Source organism: Eleutherodactylus coqui, chromosome 1 (assembly GCF_035609145.1).
Source record: "Eleutherodactylus coqui strain aEleCoq1 chromosome 1, aEleCoq1.hap1, whole genome shotgun sequence".
In the NCBI taxonomy this organism is placed as follows: domain Eukaryota; kingdom Metazoa; phylum Chordata; class Amphibia; order Anura; family Eleutherodactylidae; genus Eleutherodactylus; species Eleutherodactylus coqui.
The window spans coordinates 184,563,094-184,581,546 of record NC_089837.1 but is presented as its reverse complement, the minus strand read 5'-3'; the positions used below and the strand labels follow the sequence as shown (position 1 = coordinate 184,581,546).

The 18,453-nt window shown below is 45.0% G+C and overlaps 1 protein-coding gene across 3 annotated transcripts in view; it reads right to left on the bottom strand.

Annotated features, from left to right (window-relative positions):
* Positions 1-18,453, bottom strand: part of KCNQ5 (potassium voltage-gated channel subfamily Q member 5) — a 563,081-nt gene that overhangs the window by 117,464 nt on the left and 427,164 nt on the right. For all 3 annotated transcript variants that reach the window (XM_066604505.1, XM_066604514.1, XM_066604523.1), the window contains exons 3-5: positions 17,787-17,913; positions 15,451-15,626; positions 3,499-3,624 (exon numbers count right to left, since the gene is read on the bottom strand). In XM_066604505.1, the coding sequence (XP_066460602.1) occupies positions 3,499-3,624; positions 15,451-15,626; positions 17,787-17,913 (429 nt within the window). The remainder of the gene's footprint in view (positions 1-3,498; positions 3,625-15,450; positions 15,627-17,786; positions 17,914-18,453) is intronic.

Sequence of the window (18,453 nt, the reverse complement as noted above, 5' to 3'; positions counted from 1 at the left end):
TAGGAAATAATAACAATGGGGTCAGGTTGAAGGCTTAGCACAAGCCAGAATTGGATTTTCAATAATGAGCATTCAGTCAACTCTCTTAAGATATATTAAATTATATAACTCTGAAAGCTGCAATTTCTTCTCATTACTCCATAGTGTACTTGTTTTCTCCTTTCACTCTAGTTTTTTTACTTGGCTGTCTGGTATTTTCTAATAATAGTTCCCTGATTACAAATGATATTTGAGCATCCATTCTGGAATTAACCGTCATGGCAAATCTGATGGCTATTTCTAAATCTAGCCAAGGTAATTAGTTAATGTAGTTAGTTGTAGCAAGTATGCCTGAGTGCCCAACTGAGTTCTTGGCCTTTTGTGCTTACTGTTTCTACATTAACATCAACCTATATAAACTGTAATAATTATAATAAAGAATAAAGACTGTTGCGCCATGGGAAATCGTTTATGACTTCTGTCATGGCAAACACATGGGACAGCTTTTGGCATATACTATCATCCTCAGCAGGATATATCCTTAATGTGTAGTTCAAACTCTCAAACACACTTGGTCTACTTTTGGACCTACCAACCCCTTATACGTGATGATAGGTTGAGGCAAAAAGGCATGGTAAAAGTCTACCTTTTAGCGCCGTTTTATTACATACATACAGTTGCAATCAAAGTTATTTAACCCTCATTGCAAATTAGGTTTATTTGCCAAAAGTTTTAGCTTTCAGCTGTTTGTAAAAACACTAATTAAACAAGAACAATTTAAATAGCTCAGCACAACAAACAAGTAGTTTATGCAAATTCAACACAAAATGCCATTTTTAATAACTACTGCAGTCTCAGAATTATTCAATGCCGTGAATAGAATCCCTCATAAGAGCAGACATTTGCAAATCAAGTGTTGCCTCAAGCACACCTGATGCAACTGATCAAGGGCTTCATTAGGTGCATCAGGTGTGCTTGAGATAAAACACATCAAACACCTGGACTGCTAAGGGCTTTGTGACTGACTTTTGGTTGCATGTTACAAATATGGCTAAGTCAAGAGTGGCATTTTGTGTTAAATTTGGAAAAACCATTTGTTATGTTAGTTGTGTTGAGCTATATAACCATTAAATGACAGCCCATATGTCATTTAACAGCCGCTGTAATGGGGCCTTATTTTACAGCAAGTCTTGACAGTGCTGCATTAGAAGCCCAGCGCAGATCTCCTATATCAGGGGGAGCGAGTGCTTGGCTGTCAGAGGATAGTTGGTCACTTGCTCCAACAGTGGGGACTGAAGAGACACTGTTTAACCCTTGTATGCAGCGATCAGTGCAATAGTGGCATGTAAAAGGCTGACAGAGGGAGGGGCGTCTGTTTCTCACCAATCAGAACCCCCGCAATGTGATCCTAATAGGTTACTATGGCACCTGGAGGCTTGCATATAGCCTCCAGGTCTGCCAGCTACGCTGGCCTATGAGGCACAGCCACAGGCTGAGATTCATAGGCTTTCTAATGCACTACTATACTGCAGTATAGTAGTGTATTAGAAGAATGATAAAAGATAATGATATTTAACTCCCCTAGTGGGACAAAAATAAAAAGTTAAAAAAGTATAACAAATAGTAAACAAAATAATAAAAATGAAAACATCAAAAAATGGAATAAAAAAAATCAAAATGTTATATATTCCTAAGATTTGAATAAATGAAGTCTAGAATTCATCCCACAAAAACCAAGCTATTACAGTGTTCTGTTGATGGAAAAAAAAAGTCATGGCTCTTAGAATGTAACAGTAGAAAACCAAATCTTTAAAAACAAAATTGTTTTTGTGTACAAAAATAGAAAAACATAGAAAAACTATAAACTTGGCATCGCCAGAATCGTGCTGACGCAGAGAATAATATGATCACATTATTTTGCAAAATAAATGCCGTAAAAATGAAGTTCAAAAAACTTACCCCCAATCCCCCCCCAAAATTAATAAAAGTTATACAATACATTATATGTACCCAAAAATGATGTCATTAAAAATACAACTCGTCCTGCAAAAAGCAAGTCCTTATAAGGCTACGCCGACAGAAAAATTAAAAAGTTATGGCTCCTGGAATGCGACGATGAAAAAAACAGAAAAATTAGTTGGACATTAAGGAGCAAACAGGCTTGGACACTAAGGGGTTAAATTGTTCTTGTTTGTTTTTTTATTTTTTGCAAACAGCTGATAGTTTGTAAATTTGGCAACTAGCCTAATTTGCAAGGAGGGTTGAATAATTTGGATTGCAACTGTATTTAGAAAGCCAAACCCATCAAAACATGGTAATTATTTCCAAGCAGTAATAGGGGTTAGAATTTAAATTTCCTCAAGGTGAAGCTGCAGTTTAAAGAGGTTGTCCAGGTACAAATTAAGTTTTTAAAATTACAGCCAAATTAGTTAAACAATAAAATAAATGTTATTTAGCTGTCCTCAGCCTCTATGATCCAGCGCTGCAGTCCACAATTCTCCTGGTCTCTGTTAACAGCAGGAGTCAGGTGACCTGAGCTTCCAATCAGAGGCCGCAGTATAACCATTCAGAACTCCTGGGATCATGGTGCTCAGGATATGAATGCTGATGCTAAGAGAATGGGTGGTGACGCTGCAGTCTCTGATTGGCAGCAGGGGCGTAACTATAGAGGATGCAGGGGATGCGGTTGCACCCGGGCCCAGGAGCCTCTCTTCTCCATATAGGAAGCCCAATACTATGAATAAAGCATTATAGTTGGGGGCCCCGTTTTGCAATGGGGCCCAGGAGCTTCAAGTTACGCCTCTGATTGGCAGGCAAGGGTCATTTGACTTTCACCGTCAACAGACACCAGGAGAATCGTGGGAGTGTAGGGGTGGATCAACAAGACTGAGGACAGGTAAGTAATGTTTATTTTATACATAGAGCAGCAGTAAAGTAAGTAAAAAATATATAAAAAAATAAAGTTAAATAATATAATAAGTACAAATAAAAGCAGAAAATAAGAAAAGGCAATTTTTATGAAATATATTATATACTCAGCTCTGGCTCTCAGAAATAGTCAACTTTCAATTTTACTGTTCTACTAAATATTAATTAAATATTTCTAAACATATTAATTGTTTCAATTTCTTCTAACTAAAGACCACAACTCACCCGAAAAAAAGTTATTGATTACAGGAACACAGCTTGTTTCCATCTACATGTTTTATTGAGCTGTTAAATTTCACATAGAAAGATTTAAATTGTATTTTAGGGGCCATTTCAGTCACTTGGATGTGATTTCTTTACCATTATGCAAGATGTGACAGGAAAACCATTTAAATAATCTCTCCCATTTATTCCATTTATTTTCACTTGTCAGTAATGCAATAGCTCAAAAACTAGACTTGTTCATTTCTCAAGAATAAATGACTGGGCAACTCCATTCCAAAAAGAATTTAATGCTGCATTGTTTATGGAATTTGTGTAACCTTCCTCAAAGCACAATATTACCACCAATCGAAGACTGATTTTACTTACCGTACCCCACCATAAAGCGTCTGCATATGTTTGAAATTGTGCATTAGCTTCTTTTTCCACCAGATACACAAGGAACGATGAAAAGATGAGCACTAAAAATCCTATATACCAAGCTGTGATGAGTTCCTGCAGATAAACAGAATGTTTAAGAACAGTATCAAAGGTTTCATCGTTAGTACTTTATGTATAAATATTTCCAACGACTATTTGATTGTATAGTACTTTGTCATTAAGGGTCCAGAAATTGTAACAAAGGTTTTTGTGAAAATCCTGCGACTTTGTAAAATATCATAAAAGCTTGTCTATATTAAGGGCTCAGTCATCCGAGAACTTTTTTGCACGCTCCTATGTGCGCAAAAAAAAGCACGTCTGATAGAACCATTGGTTCCCTATGATGTGTTCACATCTCCGTCTTTTACAGGCGCAAAATCTTTGCACCTGTAAAAGATAGGACATTCACGCAGCGGAAAGGTCCGTGCTGCGCGTAAAATATGCCTGCGGGGAGTCCCTTCATCACTAAACACTGTGACAGCACTGCCACAGTATTCAGTGACAAGGGGACTCCTCGCTGGGATGAAGGAATCCCCTGTCACAGCTGTGGCAAAGGATCGCGATCTGCAGATGGCCCCATTGAAAGCAATGGGCTGCAGGCAACCCCAGCAGTGATTTTCCTGAAGCCCTTCCCTGTAAATCATTCCTAGCTGCTGTAAAAAAATAAAAGAACATACTCCTCTCTCCGCTGCTGTCAGGGCTCCGGCACGTGTTCTCTCTTCTATGCCGCCACTGTACTGCAGCATTTTCAGCAGGCGGGGATTTAAAAATCCCCGACTCCTGAAAGGGATGTGTCTGATTGGCTGAGCACTCAGCCAATCACAGGCAGTGCTCAGCCATTGAATGATAGCTGAGTGCTGCCTGTAAGTGATCACAGCGCTCAGCCAATCGCAAGCAGCATTTAGCCATTTATTAAATTCAATGAATGGCTGAGCGCTGCCTCTGATTGTCTGAGTGCTATGACCAATCACAGGCAGCGCTCAGCTGTCATTCAATGAATGGCTGAACGCTGCCTGTGATTGGCTGAGCACTCAGCCAATCAGACACAGCCTTTTCAGCCTGCTGAAACTGCTTCAGTACAGTGTCGGAATGGAAGAGAGAACACGTGCCATAGCCACGACAGCGGCAGAGAGTTAAATAAGTATATATATATATATATATATTTTTTTTTTTTTTTTTTATTATTATTTATTTTTTTTTACAGCAGCTTAGGATGATTTTCAGGGAAAGGCTTATATTTCAAGGCCTTCCCTGAAAATCACTGCCGGGGTGGCCTACAGCCCATTGCTTTCAATGGGGCTGGCGGCTGTAGCGCCGGCCCCATTGAAAGCAATGGTCACGGAGCCATGGTCATGCGCATTTTGCTAATACTTGGAGCACTTTTTTTTGCGCACATAGGTGTCATAGGACTCGCCAGACTGAGCCCTAAATGTGAATTTGTATTTGCAAGAAAAATTGCTAAATATTGTACACCTAATATTTTCTTATGGGAAAGTACAATGTCATCTACTTAATAGGTGTATACTGTTTAAAGGGCAGAAGGGAAGCAGCTTCCCTCTGCAATCATTTCAAGTAATAGGTTTACTTTTAGAGGATAATAACCATTGTATTAACACTGATGAATATTACTGACTGCTACATTAAAAAGGATTGTGCTAGTCGTCACTGTAAGACAGCAACAGAGACTTTCGTTGGCGCCAGAATGGTGGCATTAGAGTGACCGGAGATTTGCCAGGTGAGTAATGCTTGTTTTATTGTATGACAGCCCCTGATTTCTGCTGGATTTTTAAGTAAGTCCTTGGTTTTTTTTTATACCAGACACTACCTTTAAGTTTGGCAATTATATATATATATATATATATATATATATATATATATATATGTTGCATGACTTTGTACGTGCAGCTTTTATAAAATTTCCATGCAAGTCCCTACTTATGTATGTTTGTGAACAGCTGGTGGCTTGCCACATTTGCAGTCTATTGAAGTACATTGAGACATATTACATGCAACTTTCCTGAGATTTTCATATGAATGTCTTTTGCAAATATATCAGACATGGTTTGACCGCTGCTAATGAAGCTGTAGTGTGACAGAAGTCAGTTTAACCCCCCTACAGTTTACTTCGAGCACAGCTAGGTCTACAGTTTTGGACAAACTGAGCTTATTCTACTTCAAATAGCTGTAGTTTGGCTCTATCAGCGCTACAGACATGCTTTTGGGGGAAACAGAGCTATAGCTGTTTGTAATGGGGTTGGGGATACTGTATTTACAGCTATGATGCCTGCTTGCAGAGCAGAGGGGCAACGGAGGAAGAACAGGTAGTATAGAATGATCTGTGATATTCTCCTGTCTGTCCCCCTGACACATACCTTTGTTCATATTAACATTGATCTGAGAACATATTTGCTTTCTGATTGTCACATAAGAGGGTCTTTTTTCCAAGAAGAGGGGTCAAAAGATGAGCATTTGCTAATCCAATCATTTCTTTATGCCCTTTAAGGGCTTAGTCACGCCGATGCGCCCGTGTGACTGAGCCCCTACTGCAGGAAGAAGACGGCCGAACTTCAGGAGGGACAACTCCCTGCAGCGCCGAAGAAAGAACACATAACCGGCAATGAGCCAGTCAGATGTTCTTTCTTCCGGTGCTGCAGAGAGACATCCGTCCTGAAGTGCGGCCATCTTCTTCCTGCAGTAAAACGGGCGCCGATGCGCCCGTGTGACTAAGCCCTAACCTTGCAGATGCTGCAGATATTGATGACCGCAGTATCTTAACATTTTTTCAGAAAAAATATTGAAATGTATTCCCCTTAAACAATACTACATCCAAGCCAGAAATTTTGTAAAACTTGATAAATCCTTTCATTGTGGTAAATCAAAAATAACACAGTCTTTACATGAATGCATACAAGCTCCTTGCTATCTGACCACTAAATAACATAGACTTTATACTGTCTACCAATTTAGATCAAGCACCTTTGCTTATAGCATGAAAGTCCATCACATCATACCCATCCAGGGTGTCAACCTAGGAGACATCCACCCTTGTCAGGTTCATGGCTATCCAGCCAGCAACAGGAGCTCTCGCACTCTTCTCTCTCCATGGACTTCTCAGGGAAAAATGGCTCAGCAACTTAGAGGTATTTTTCTATTGCAGCCACACTCAACCAGGTGTTGGTTAATTAATAGAGATGAGCGAGCACCAAAATGCTCAGGTGCTCGTTACTCGGGACGAACTTTTCGCGATGCTCGAGGGTTCGTTTCGAGTAACGAACCCCATTGAAGTCAATGGGCGACCCAAGCATTTTTGTATTTCGCCGATGCTCGCTAAGGTTTCCTTGTGTGAAAATCTGGGCAATTCAAGAAAGTGATGGGAACGACACAGCAACGGATAGGGCAGGCGAGGGGCTACATGTTGGTCTGCATCTCAATTTCCCAGGTCCCACTATTAAGCCACAATAGCGGCAAGAGTGGGGCCCCCCCCCTCCCAAAAACTTTTACTTCTGAAAAGCCCTCATTAGCATGGCATACCTTAGCTAAGCACCACACTACCTCCAACAAAGCACAATCACTGCCTGCATGACACTCCACTGCCACTTCTCCTGGCTTACATGCTGCCCAACCGCCCCCCCCTCCCCCCACAGCGCACACCAAAGTGTCCCTGCGCAGCCTTCAGCTGCCCTCATGCCACACCACCCTCATGTCTATTTAGAAGTGCGTCTGCCATGAGGAGGAACCGCAGGCACACACTGCAGAGGGTTGGCACGGCTAGGCAGCGACCCTCTTTAAAAGGGGCGGGGCAATAGCCCACAATGCTGTACAGAAGCAATGAGAAATAGAATCCTGTGCCACCGCCATCAGGAGCTGCACACGTGGGCATAGCAATGGGGAACCTATGTGCCACACACTATTCATTCTGTCAAGGTGTCTCTGCATGCCCCAGTCAGACCGGGCTTTTTAATTCATAGACACAGGCAGGTACAACTCCCTATTGTGAAGTCCCTGCCGACCGACAGCATGGGTGGCTCCCTGGAACCCACCGGCGATACACAAAAATATCCCATTGTATTGCCCGACACAGCTGAGGTAGTAATGTCGTGCTTAATGCAGGTGGGCTTCGGCCCACACTGCATGCCCCAGTCAGACTGGGGTTCTTTAGAAGTGGAAACAGATGCATTTATAATTCCCTGTGGACCCACAGCATGGGTGGGTGCCAGGAAGCCACCGGCGGTACATAGAAATATCCCATTACATTGCCCAACACAGCGGATGTAACGTCAGCTGTAATGCAGGTGGGCTAAAAATTCATTTGATTACACTGTAGGCGAGGGCCCACAAAAATTGCTGTATCAACAGTACTAATGTACATCAGAAAAATTGGCCCTGGCCAACCAAGAGGGCAGGTGAAACCCATTAATCGCTTTGGTTAATGTCGCTTAAATGGTAACTAGGCCTGGAGGCAGCCCAGTTTAACGAAAAATTGGTTCAAGTTAAAGTTTCAACGCTTTTAAGAGCATTGAAACATATAAAAATTGTTTAGAAAAATTAGATGAGTGAGCCTTGTGGCCCTAAGAAAAATTGCCCGTTCAGCGTGATTACGTGAGGTTTCAGGAGGAGGAGCAGGAGGAGGAGGAGGAATATTAGACACAGATTGATGAAGCAGAAATGTCCCCGTTTTGGATGGTGAGAGAGAACGTAGCTTCCATCCGCGGGTGCAGCCTACGTATTGCTTACGTATCGCTGCTGTCCGCTGGTGGAGAAGAGAAGTCTGGGGAAATCCAGGCTTTGTTCATCTTGATGAGTGTTAGCCTGTCGGCACTGTCGGTTGACAGGCGGGTACGCTTATCTGTGATGATTCCCCCAGCCGCACTAAACACCCTCTCCGACAAGACGCTAGCCGCAGGACAAGCAAGCACCTCCAGGGCATACAGCGCTAGTTCAGGCCACGTGTCCAGCTTCGACACCCAGTAGTTGTAGGGGGCAGAGGCGTCACCGAGGATGGTCGTGCGATCGGCTACGTACTCCCTCACCATCCTTTTACAGTGCTCCCGCCGACTCAGCCTTGACTGGGGAGTGGTGACACAGTCTTGGTGGGGAGCCATAAAGCTGTCCAGGCCCTTAAAGACTGTTGCACTGCCTGGGCTGTACATGCTGCTCGATCTCCGCACCTCCCCTGCTACCTGGCCCTCGGAACTGCGCCTTCTGCCACTAGCGCTGTCTGATGGGAATTTTACCATCAGCTTGTCCGCCAGGGTCCTGTGGTATAGCAACACTCTCGAACCCCTTTCCTCTTCGGGAATGAGAGTGGGAAGGTTCTCCTTATAGCGTGGGTCGAGCAGTGTGTACACCCAGTAATCCGTAGTGGCCAGAATGCGTGCAACGCAACACATGGCTGTCTTCACTAGGAAGATCAGTTTCAGGATCCTCCTCCTCCTCCTCCTCATCCTCCTCAGGCCATACACACTGAAAGGATGACAGGCAAGCAGCAGGGGCACCGTCAGCAGTGGGCCAAGCTGTCTCTTCCCCCTCCTCCTCATCCTCCTCATGCTCCTCCTCCTCCTCCTCCTGAATGCGCTGAGATATAGACAGGAGGGTGCTCTGACTATCCAGCGACATACTGTCTTCCCCCGCCTCCGTTTCCGAGCGCAAAGCATCTGCCTTTATGGTTTGCAGGGAACTTCTCAAGATGCATAGCAGAGGAATGGTGACGCTAATGATTGCAGCATCGCCGCTCACCACCTGGGTAGACTGCTCAAAGTTTCCAAGGACCTGGCAGATGTCTGCCAACCAGGCCCACTCTTCTGAAAATAATTGAGGAGGCTGACTCCCACTGCGCCGCCCATGTTGGAGTTGGTATTCCACTATAGCTCTACGCTGCTCATAGAGCCTGGCCAACATGTGGAGCGTAGAGTTCCACCGTGTGGGCACGTCGCACAGCAGTCGGTGCACTGGCAGATTAAAGCGATGTTGCAGGGTGCGCAGGGTGGCAGCGTCCGTGTGGGACTTGCGGAAATGTGCGCAGAGACGGCGCACCTTTACGAGCAGGTCTGACAAGCGTGGGTAGCTTTTCAGAAAGCGCTGAACCACCAAATTAAAGATGTGGGCCAGGCATGGCACGTGCGTGAGGCTGCCGAGCTGCAGAGCCGCCACCAGGTTACGGCCGTTGTCACACACGACCATGCCCGGTTGGAGGCTCAGCGGCGCAAGCCAGCGGTCGGTCTGCTCTGTCAGACCCTGCAGCAGTTCGTGGGCCGTGTGCCTCCTATCTCCTAAGCTGAGTAGTTTCAGCACGGCCTGCTGACGCTTGCCCACCGCTGTGCTGCCACGCCGCGCGACACCGACTGCTGGCGACGTCCTGCTGCTGCTGACACATCTAGATTGCGAGACAGAGGTTGAGGAGGAGGAGGAGGAGGAGGGTGCTTTAGTGGAGGAAGCATACACCGCCAAACATACCACCACCGAGCTGGGGCCCGCAATTCTGGGGGTGGGTAGGACGTGAGCGGTCCCAGGCTCTGACTCTGTCCCAGCCTCCACTAAATTCACCCAATGTGCCGTCAGGGAGATGTAGTGGCCCTGCCCGCCTGTGCTTGTCCATGTGTCCGTAGTTAAGTGGACCTTGCCACTAACCGCATTGGTGAGGGCGCGTACAATGTTGCGGGAGACGTGGTCGTGCAGGGCTGGGACGGCACATCGGGAAAAGTAGTGGCGACTGGGAACTGAGTAGCGCGGGGCCGCCGCCGCCATCATAGCTTTGAAAGCCTCCGTTTCCACAACCCTATACGGCAGCATCTCAAGGCTGATAAATTTGGCTATGTGGACGGTTAACGATTGAGCGTGCGGGTGCGTGGCGGCGTACTTGCGCTTGCGCTCCAACAGTTGCGCTAGTGACGGCTGGACGGTGCGCTGAACTACACTGGTGGATGGGGCCGAGGACAACGGAGGTGAGGGTGTGGGTGCAGGCCATGAGACGGTAGTGCCTGTGTCCTGAGAGGGGGGTTGTATCTCAGTGGCAGGTTGGGGCACAGGGGGAGAGGCAGCGGTGCAAACCGGAGGCGGTGAACGGCCTTCGTCCCACCTTGTGGGGTGCTTGGCCATCATATGTCTGCGCATGCTGGAGGTGGTGAGGCTGTTGGTGGTGGCTCCCCGGCTGATCTTGGCGCGACAAAGGTTGCACAGCACTGTTCGTCGGTCGTCAGGCGTCTCTGTGAAAAACTGCCAGACCTTAGAGCACCTCGGCCTCTGCAGGGTGGCATGGCGCGAGGGTGCGCTTTGGGAAACAGTTGGTGGATTATTCGGTCTGGCCCTGCCTCTACCCCTGGCCACCGCACTGCCTCTTGCAACCTGCCCTGCTGCTGCCCGTGCCTCCCCCTCTGAAGACCTGTCCTGTGTAGGCGTTGCACACCAGGTGGGGTCAGTCACCCCATCGTCCTGCTGCTCTTCCTCCGAATCCTCTGTGCGCTCCTCCCTCGGACTTACTGCCCTTACTACTACCTCACTGCAAGACAACTGTGTCTCATCGTCATCGTCCTCCTCACCCACAGAAAGTTCTTGAGACAGTTGGCGGAAGTCCCCAGCCTCATCCCCCGGACCCCGGGAACTTTCCAATGGTTGTGCATCAGTGACGATAAACTCCTCTGGTGGGAGAGGAACCACTGCTGCCCAATCTGAGCAGGGGCCCGAGAACAGTTCCTGTGAGTCTTCCCGCTCCTTAGCATGTGTCATTGTAGTGGAGTGAGGAGGCTGGGAGGAAGGAGGAGCAGCAGACAGAGGATTCGGATTTGCAGCAGTGGACGGCGCAGAACTGTGGCTGGACGATAGGTTGCTCGAAGCACTTTCTGCCATCCAGGACAGGACCTGCTCACACTGCTCATTTTCTAATAAAGGTCTCCCGCGTGGACCCATTAATTGGGCGATGAATGTGGGGACGCCAGAAACGTGCCTCTCTCCTAATCGCGCAGCAGTCGGCTGCGACACACCTGGATCAGGAGCTCGGCCTGTGCCCACACCCTCACTTGGCCCTCCGCGTCCTCGGCCGCGTCCACGTCCTCTAGGCCTACCCCTACCCCTCAGCATGCTGTATTACCAGTGATTTGATTTCACAGGCAGGAAATAAATTGGCGCAAGCCTGCAGGCCAAATATAATTTTTTAACTTTTTTTTAAAAAGGAAAGGCCCACTGCCTCTAGTGAATGAATAATAAGTTCAATAACTGTGTTGCGGCCCTGCAAAAATGTCACAGAACTTTACTGTTGCAGAGTTATTAACTGTGGCAGAGCAGGTATTTCCCAGGCAGGAAAGAAATTGGCGCAAGGCTGCACTCAACCGTAGCTGGTTGCGTCTGATTTTTTTACGTTCTCCATGCAGCACACACGTACCCAGAGCCCTGACGGCTGTCAGAGGCAGGGCAAATATAATTTTTTCCCTTTTGTTTAAAAGGAAAGGCCCACTGTGCCTATTCAATGACTAATATAACTGTGTTGCGGCCCTGCAAAAGTGTCACAGAACTTTACTGTTGCAGAGTTATTAACTGTGGCAGAGCAGGTATTTCCCAGGCAGGAAAGAAATTGGCGCAAGGCTGCACTCAACCGTAGCTGGTTGCATCTGATTTTTTTACGTTCTCCACGCAGCACACACGTACCCAGAGCCCTTAGGACTGACAGAGGCAGGGAAAATATAATTTTTTCCCTTTTGTTTAAAAGGAAAGGCCCACTGTGCCTATTCAATGACTAATATAACTGTGTTGCGGCCCTGCAAAAGTGTCACAGAACTTTACTGTTGCAGAGTTATTAACTGTGGCAGAGCAGGTATTTCCCAGGCAGGAAAGAAATTGGCGCAAAGCTGCACTCAACCGTAGCTGGTTGCGTCTGATTTTTTTACGTTCTCCACGCAGCACACACGTACACAGAGCCCTTAGGACTGACAGAGGCAGGGCAAATATACTTTTTTCCCTTTTGTTTAAAAGGAAAGGCCCACTGTGCCTATTCAATGACTAATAACTGTGTTGTGGCCCTGCCTACACAATTCTGTGCCTGTAGTATCAATGCAGGGTGCAATGCTCTGCACCGCCGATTTTGAGAAAAAAAAAAAAAGCAACACAGCTAACAGCAGCCTGCACAGTACTCCACACAGTTAAATGTGGCCCTAGAAAGGACCGTTGAGGTTCTTGAAGGCTACACTCACTCCTAACACTCTCCCTGCCTAAGCACCACTTCTGTCCCTAATGCCGGGTGCAATGCTCTGCACTGCCGATTTTGAGAAAAAAAAAATGTTTCTCCACTGCTAACAGCAGCCTGCACACACGTAGATGTAGCCCTAAGAAGGACCGTTGGGGTTCTTGAAGCCTACACTCACTACAAACACTCTCCCTACAGCAACTCCAATAGAACAGCACTGTCCCTCAGCTAACTCACAAGGCATGTGTGGCGAGCCGCGGGAGGGGCCGACTTTTATACTCGGGTGACATCTGATCGCCCCAGCCACTCACAGCAGGGGGGTGGTATAGGGCTTGAACGTCACAGGGGGAAGTTGTAATGCCTTCCCTGTCTTTCAATTGGCCAGAAAAGCGCGCTAACGACTCAGAGAGGAAACTGAAAGTAACCCGAACACCGCGTGGTGCTCGTTACGAGTAACGAGCATCCCGAACACGCTAATATTCGCCCGAGCATCAAGCTCGGACGAGTACGTTCGCTCATCTCTATTAATTAACTAAAGCACAGAAATCCCTTCACTGTCACAGTTCTCCTCATACAAACAGGCTATAAGCCCCCTAATGGTCAGCACTAACACTGTTTGACTGCAACCTCAAAATGACACCAAGAGAAACTACAAGTCGCCCTGCAAATACAAGCTCTCATACAGCTCTGTCAATGGAAAAATAAAAATGCTGTGGTCTTGGAATGTGGTGTAGTCTTTTTGTAAAAAAAAGTGTTTATATGGTTGAAAAGTAGTAAAACCGAATAATCACTTTATAAATTTGGTGTTGTTGTAATCATAATGACCTGAGTTAAAATAATATTTATACCCCATATAGAACAACATAAAAATAAATCCGCAAAACAATGGTGAAATAGCTTTTTTTTCTATTTCCATGCAGCAAAATCTTTAAAAAAAGTTATTTAATATGGACCCAAAATGGGTTCCTATAGAAACTAGAACTCATCACACAACTGCATTGATGAAAAAATTAAAAACCTATAACCACAGTACACAAAGGAGAAAAAGATTCATTGGTTTTTAGGGCTAATATTAGTTATGTCTCTGAGGGGTCAAGACGAATGAGTTCTATGTCAAATTTATGTATGGGAGACAAATTCAAAATCTACAATAAAAAATGAATTTTTCAGGAAGGTTTTTCCAATTTTAGGCTGCATTCAGACCACCGTATATCGGCTGGGTTTTCACGCCCAGCCGATATACGGCGTCTCTGTCTGCAGGGGGAGGAGGCTGGAAGAGCCAGGAGCAGTGCTCTGAGCTCCCGCCCCCTCTCTGCCTCCTCTCCACCCCCCTGCACTATTTTCAATGAGGAGAGGCGGGGCAGGGGTGGAGCTAATTAGTGGAACTTAGCCCCGCCCCCATTCCACCTCCTCTCATGGCAAATAGTGCAGAGGGGCAGAGAGGGGGTGGGAGCTCAGAGCACTGCTCCCGCCTCTTCCAGCCTCCTCCCCCTGCAGACAGAGACGCCGTATATCGGCTGGGCATGAAAACCCAGCCGATATACGGTCGTTTGAATGCACCATTAATGTGACTGTTGGGGGGTTAATCTTTGCTGTCATTACTCTTATTTAGTTCTCTGAGCCTTAATTCTTTTGAATCCAATTTTTTACTGTTTCAGATTTGATATACAGGATGTTAAGATACCAAAATCCTCTGATTCAAGGGTCACAGGAATATAAAGAATAATAATAATACAGTAAAACCTCTTTGAGATGACAACCCAAAGTTTAATTGGATAGTGGTTTTCTAGATGGGTAGTCCTCTAAATGAAGGGGGTCAATATGTGTAATATATGGTGGAACTGGAAATGAGTCCATTTGGAGATGTGTCACTGCAGCAATAGCAATACTAATAATAATGTAGCAATCTATTGCATGCAATAGATGGTTTTCTCATAAATGAATCATCATCTGATTCTGTTCATTATTTAGGATTTACCATAAAGAACAGGTTTGTGATTCACATAGGGGCAGCAGAGGCTACTTTCCTAATCTCTATGTTATGCACATGTAATTTTGGAAGCAGAATGTATGAGACAATTTTTTGTGACGTTAAAGGAAGTGTTCAACAAATGTCTGCCTGACATGGCTTATACTTTAATTACTATTTTTCAATATAGAATTAAAGGGGATTTCTCTACTTGTGGAAACCCCTATTAACATTGAAGCTGGCCTTGCATGCCTAGTTTCAAAAACCCCCAGCCACAGATGTCCCCTGCAATGGATCCTGTGAGGAAGTATGGCCGGTTTCACATCTGCGTTGGAACCTCCAGCTACTAGAGGTTCCATTGCAGTTCCGACTGGTAACATCCAAAAGACGGCAGCTGTGCGGAAAGTGGGCGGACCCCATTATAGACAATGAGGTCCGTCTGGCATTTCTGGATGGAACCGTTCAACTGTGGGAATTTCCCTTTCCTGCGGGAAAGCGGAATCCCCAACGCAGAAGTGAAGCCACCTTGAGAGCTTCTACTTGCAGCAGTGCTCTGCTCTGGTGAACAAGGTACGGTTCTGTATGACCTTTATTTGCCCTATTATGACATATGGAAGCAGGTTGTTTGAATAAGACATTCATTTGAGTCTACAAGAAATGTACATTCAGTAGATTATGTACGAATAAGAAAACTGTAATTTATAATATTTTTACATTATGAAATGGAGTACAGCTTTCTGAGTGTAGGATTGTTCTTTACCTTGCTATGTGCATAAACAACAGAACCTAGTAATTTCCAAGTACCCCCTCTCCGATCCATGCGCACCATACGTAAGATCTGTAGAAATCGAAGACTTCGGAGTGCTGATGTAGCAAAAATATTTCCCTGAGATCCAGCAGACACAACTGCCACAGAAGCAATAAGAACTATGATATCTGGAAAATAATCCATTCAACACAATACTAGTTAGTTGGTTTATATCTGAAATACATTGGATTATACATACGAACAAACTGCAGCTCAAATAAATGGGTCTGGCTTTTATATCAAATTAAAAATGTGGGAATTTATAATAGAAAGTTGTGTTTCCTTCTCCCCCTTCATGCATGCATTGTTCTGTATGCTCCCCATGAACCAGCTACAAGAACAGACTTGTCACAGGTCTTGTACGGTAGATGTCAATACAATTGTTTCACTTCTTGCTCATGACTAATATTCAGGGCCCCATTTAGTGGGCACATTTACTGTACGTTCTATTAGTGGAGCCCTTATGTAAAGGAATTTTCCTTCTTAGGGCTTAAAGGGGTTGTCTCTTCTCCCATGGTGCACCGTGGGCTCTGTGCGGTCCATTGCCGATTCCAGCCTCCTGATTGGCTGGAATCGGCACACGTGATGGGGCGGAACTACGAGGACTAGCTCTCCGGCACGAGCGGCCCCATTCACCAGGGAGAAGACCGGACTGCGCAAGCGTGTCTAAAAACGCCAGAAGACAGCGAATTTAGACGGATCCATGGCGACGGGGACGCTAGCAATGAAGCAGGTAAGTGAATAACTTCTGTATGGCTCATAATTAATGCACGATGTATATTACAAAGTGCATTAATATGGCCATACAGAAGTGCTGAACCCCACTTGATTTCACGAGACAACCCCTTTAATCACACCTGTGTATTGCACAAAGAAGACGGCCGTACTTCAGGATGGACGTCTCTACGCAGCGCCGGAAGAAAGAACACATGACCGGCAATGGAGCCGGTCACATGTTCTTTTTTCCGGCGTTGTGGAGATTCGTCCCCATCTGCAGTGCGGCCGTCTTTTAGTGCAGGAACACGGGTGCCGATGCGCCCATGTGACTAAGCCCATAGGGCTCACTCACACAGGCATATGTGGCCAGCATATTTTTCACAAGCGTAATAAGCAGTAAACAGCAAATATGCATGTATTATGCATATTTACTTTGTTTGTGAAATCCCCATAGCCTATATTGGTGCGTATTATGCACCAAAATAGGGCATGCTGTGTTTTTTTACACGTGTGAAAAAAATACAGGTGTGAGTAGCCAATTAGAAATCAATGAGTTTTTAGCACCACTTATTAAGCTTGTTAAAAATACGCACGTAATACATGGGCCACATGTGCTCGTGTGAGGACCTAGTAGTGCTCCTGACATGTCTATGGAAATGTACGAATAAATTGACAACTGGGTGTTACAACCTCCCTTGTGTATAGAACGTGTCCCTATGCAATCTAAGTCCAGGCTCACATGAGTGTATATCACTGTGTGCTACTTGCGATAGACACGTGCGCAGCACGCAGAAAGTATGTAATGACATTGCGTATGTGGGCATGTCACCAATTGTCATGTACTATCTTGGCTTGTACGCACGTGTAATACGTACCAAGGTAGAACATGCTGCGCTTTTTCTTGTGGTGCAATTTGTGTGAGCGGCAACATGGCTGTATATGGGAAATTGGTTGAGCATATTGTGTGCAGAATACGCTATACCAACATGCTTGTGTGACCTGGCCTTAGGGTGGCTTAACAATGGACAACTATCATCCAAATAGTCGCTTAAGTGAGTTGTTAGCATCCAAACAACTGTTTCTTATGTGCTGTACCCAGAGTGATGGTTGTTCAGTAGTTGGTCCGCTTTGGGGAGAGAATGAGAGGAGACTTATGAACACATTGGTTAACATTGTATTACTGTCCAATCAAGACTGAGGGAACACATAATCACCATCCTCCTTGATAATTTAGCCAAGTTTCCCTGCAGCTCCCTTTTAATAGGTTCCTTTTGGAATACGACAGGCAGAGATTTTCTGTGTTGCTCTGGGCAGTTTTTTGTAGCAACCACAGTGAATTAGCAATATGAGGCGCCGGCAGCAACAAGAAGAGTCTACTGCTTCGCCTGCGACATAACACGTGACTATAGAGAAGTCTGTTTATTTTTCATTCTCTTTAATATTTGCTTCTCATTTTTGTTGCCATTAACATAAATAAATAACTCTGGCCTACTTCCATCATATCTATTATATACACCCATCAAGCCAACTGCTAGCAGCCCTCCACCATCCCTTCCAAATCTCATGCTTACCTATTACACAAAATGGTTTCCGGGCATATCGTAACCTTCCCTGCCATCCTCGATAGCGACAGCAGCAACCAGCAGACCATATACGAATAATATACTCCAAACCAAACACGACAATCATTACAAATTCCTGAAATGGAAAACAAAACAACATTTATAAATGTAAATAGAAATAGAAGAAATTAAAATGTGAAAAAATAGAAAATGTCAGCATATACTTCACAAAGCTCATAAAGCTTTAAATCATGTTATAAATCCCTGTTATTGGGTTAAATAATACATCATATTTAACTCCTTTTCTGATTTTTCTTTGGAGTAGTAGCGTTTTCGGGAGATGGAACACGTTTTTAACACTTTCACTAATTTTATTAATTTATTCACTTATGCTGCATGCAAGGTTTTTTTCTGTTAGTGCAGTTAGATATCAAGCATTAAATCTGATGATCCATATGCCATTGACCTAGAAAACTATGGCTCATTTCTAGACTCAGTTTCCCTCTGGTGTTTCACTACAGCGCTGGAGGAAACAAAAAGCCGGATTGTCAGACATATGAGAATCCGGCCTTAGAGCACACTCTATCAAATTCTGTTTTTGTCCTTTGCATATGGAAGTTAACATACCATAGTGAACCTTTTTATAAGAGGCATTAAATACATATATGAGTTATCA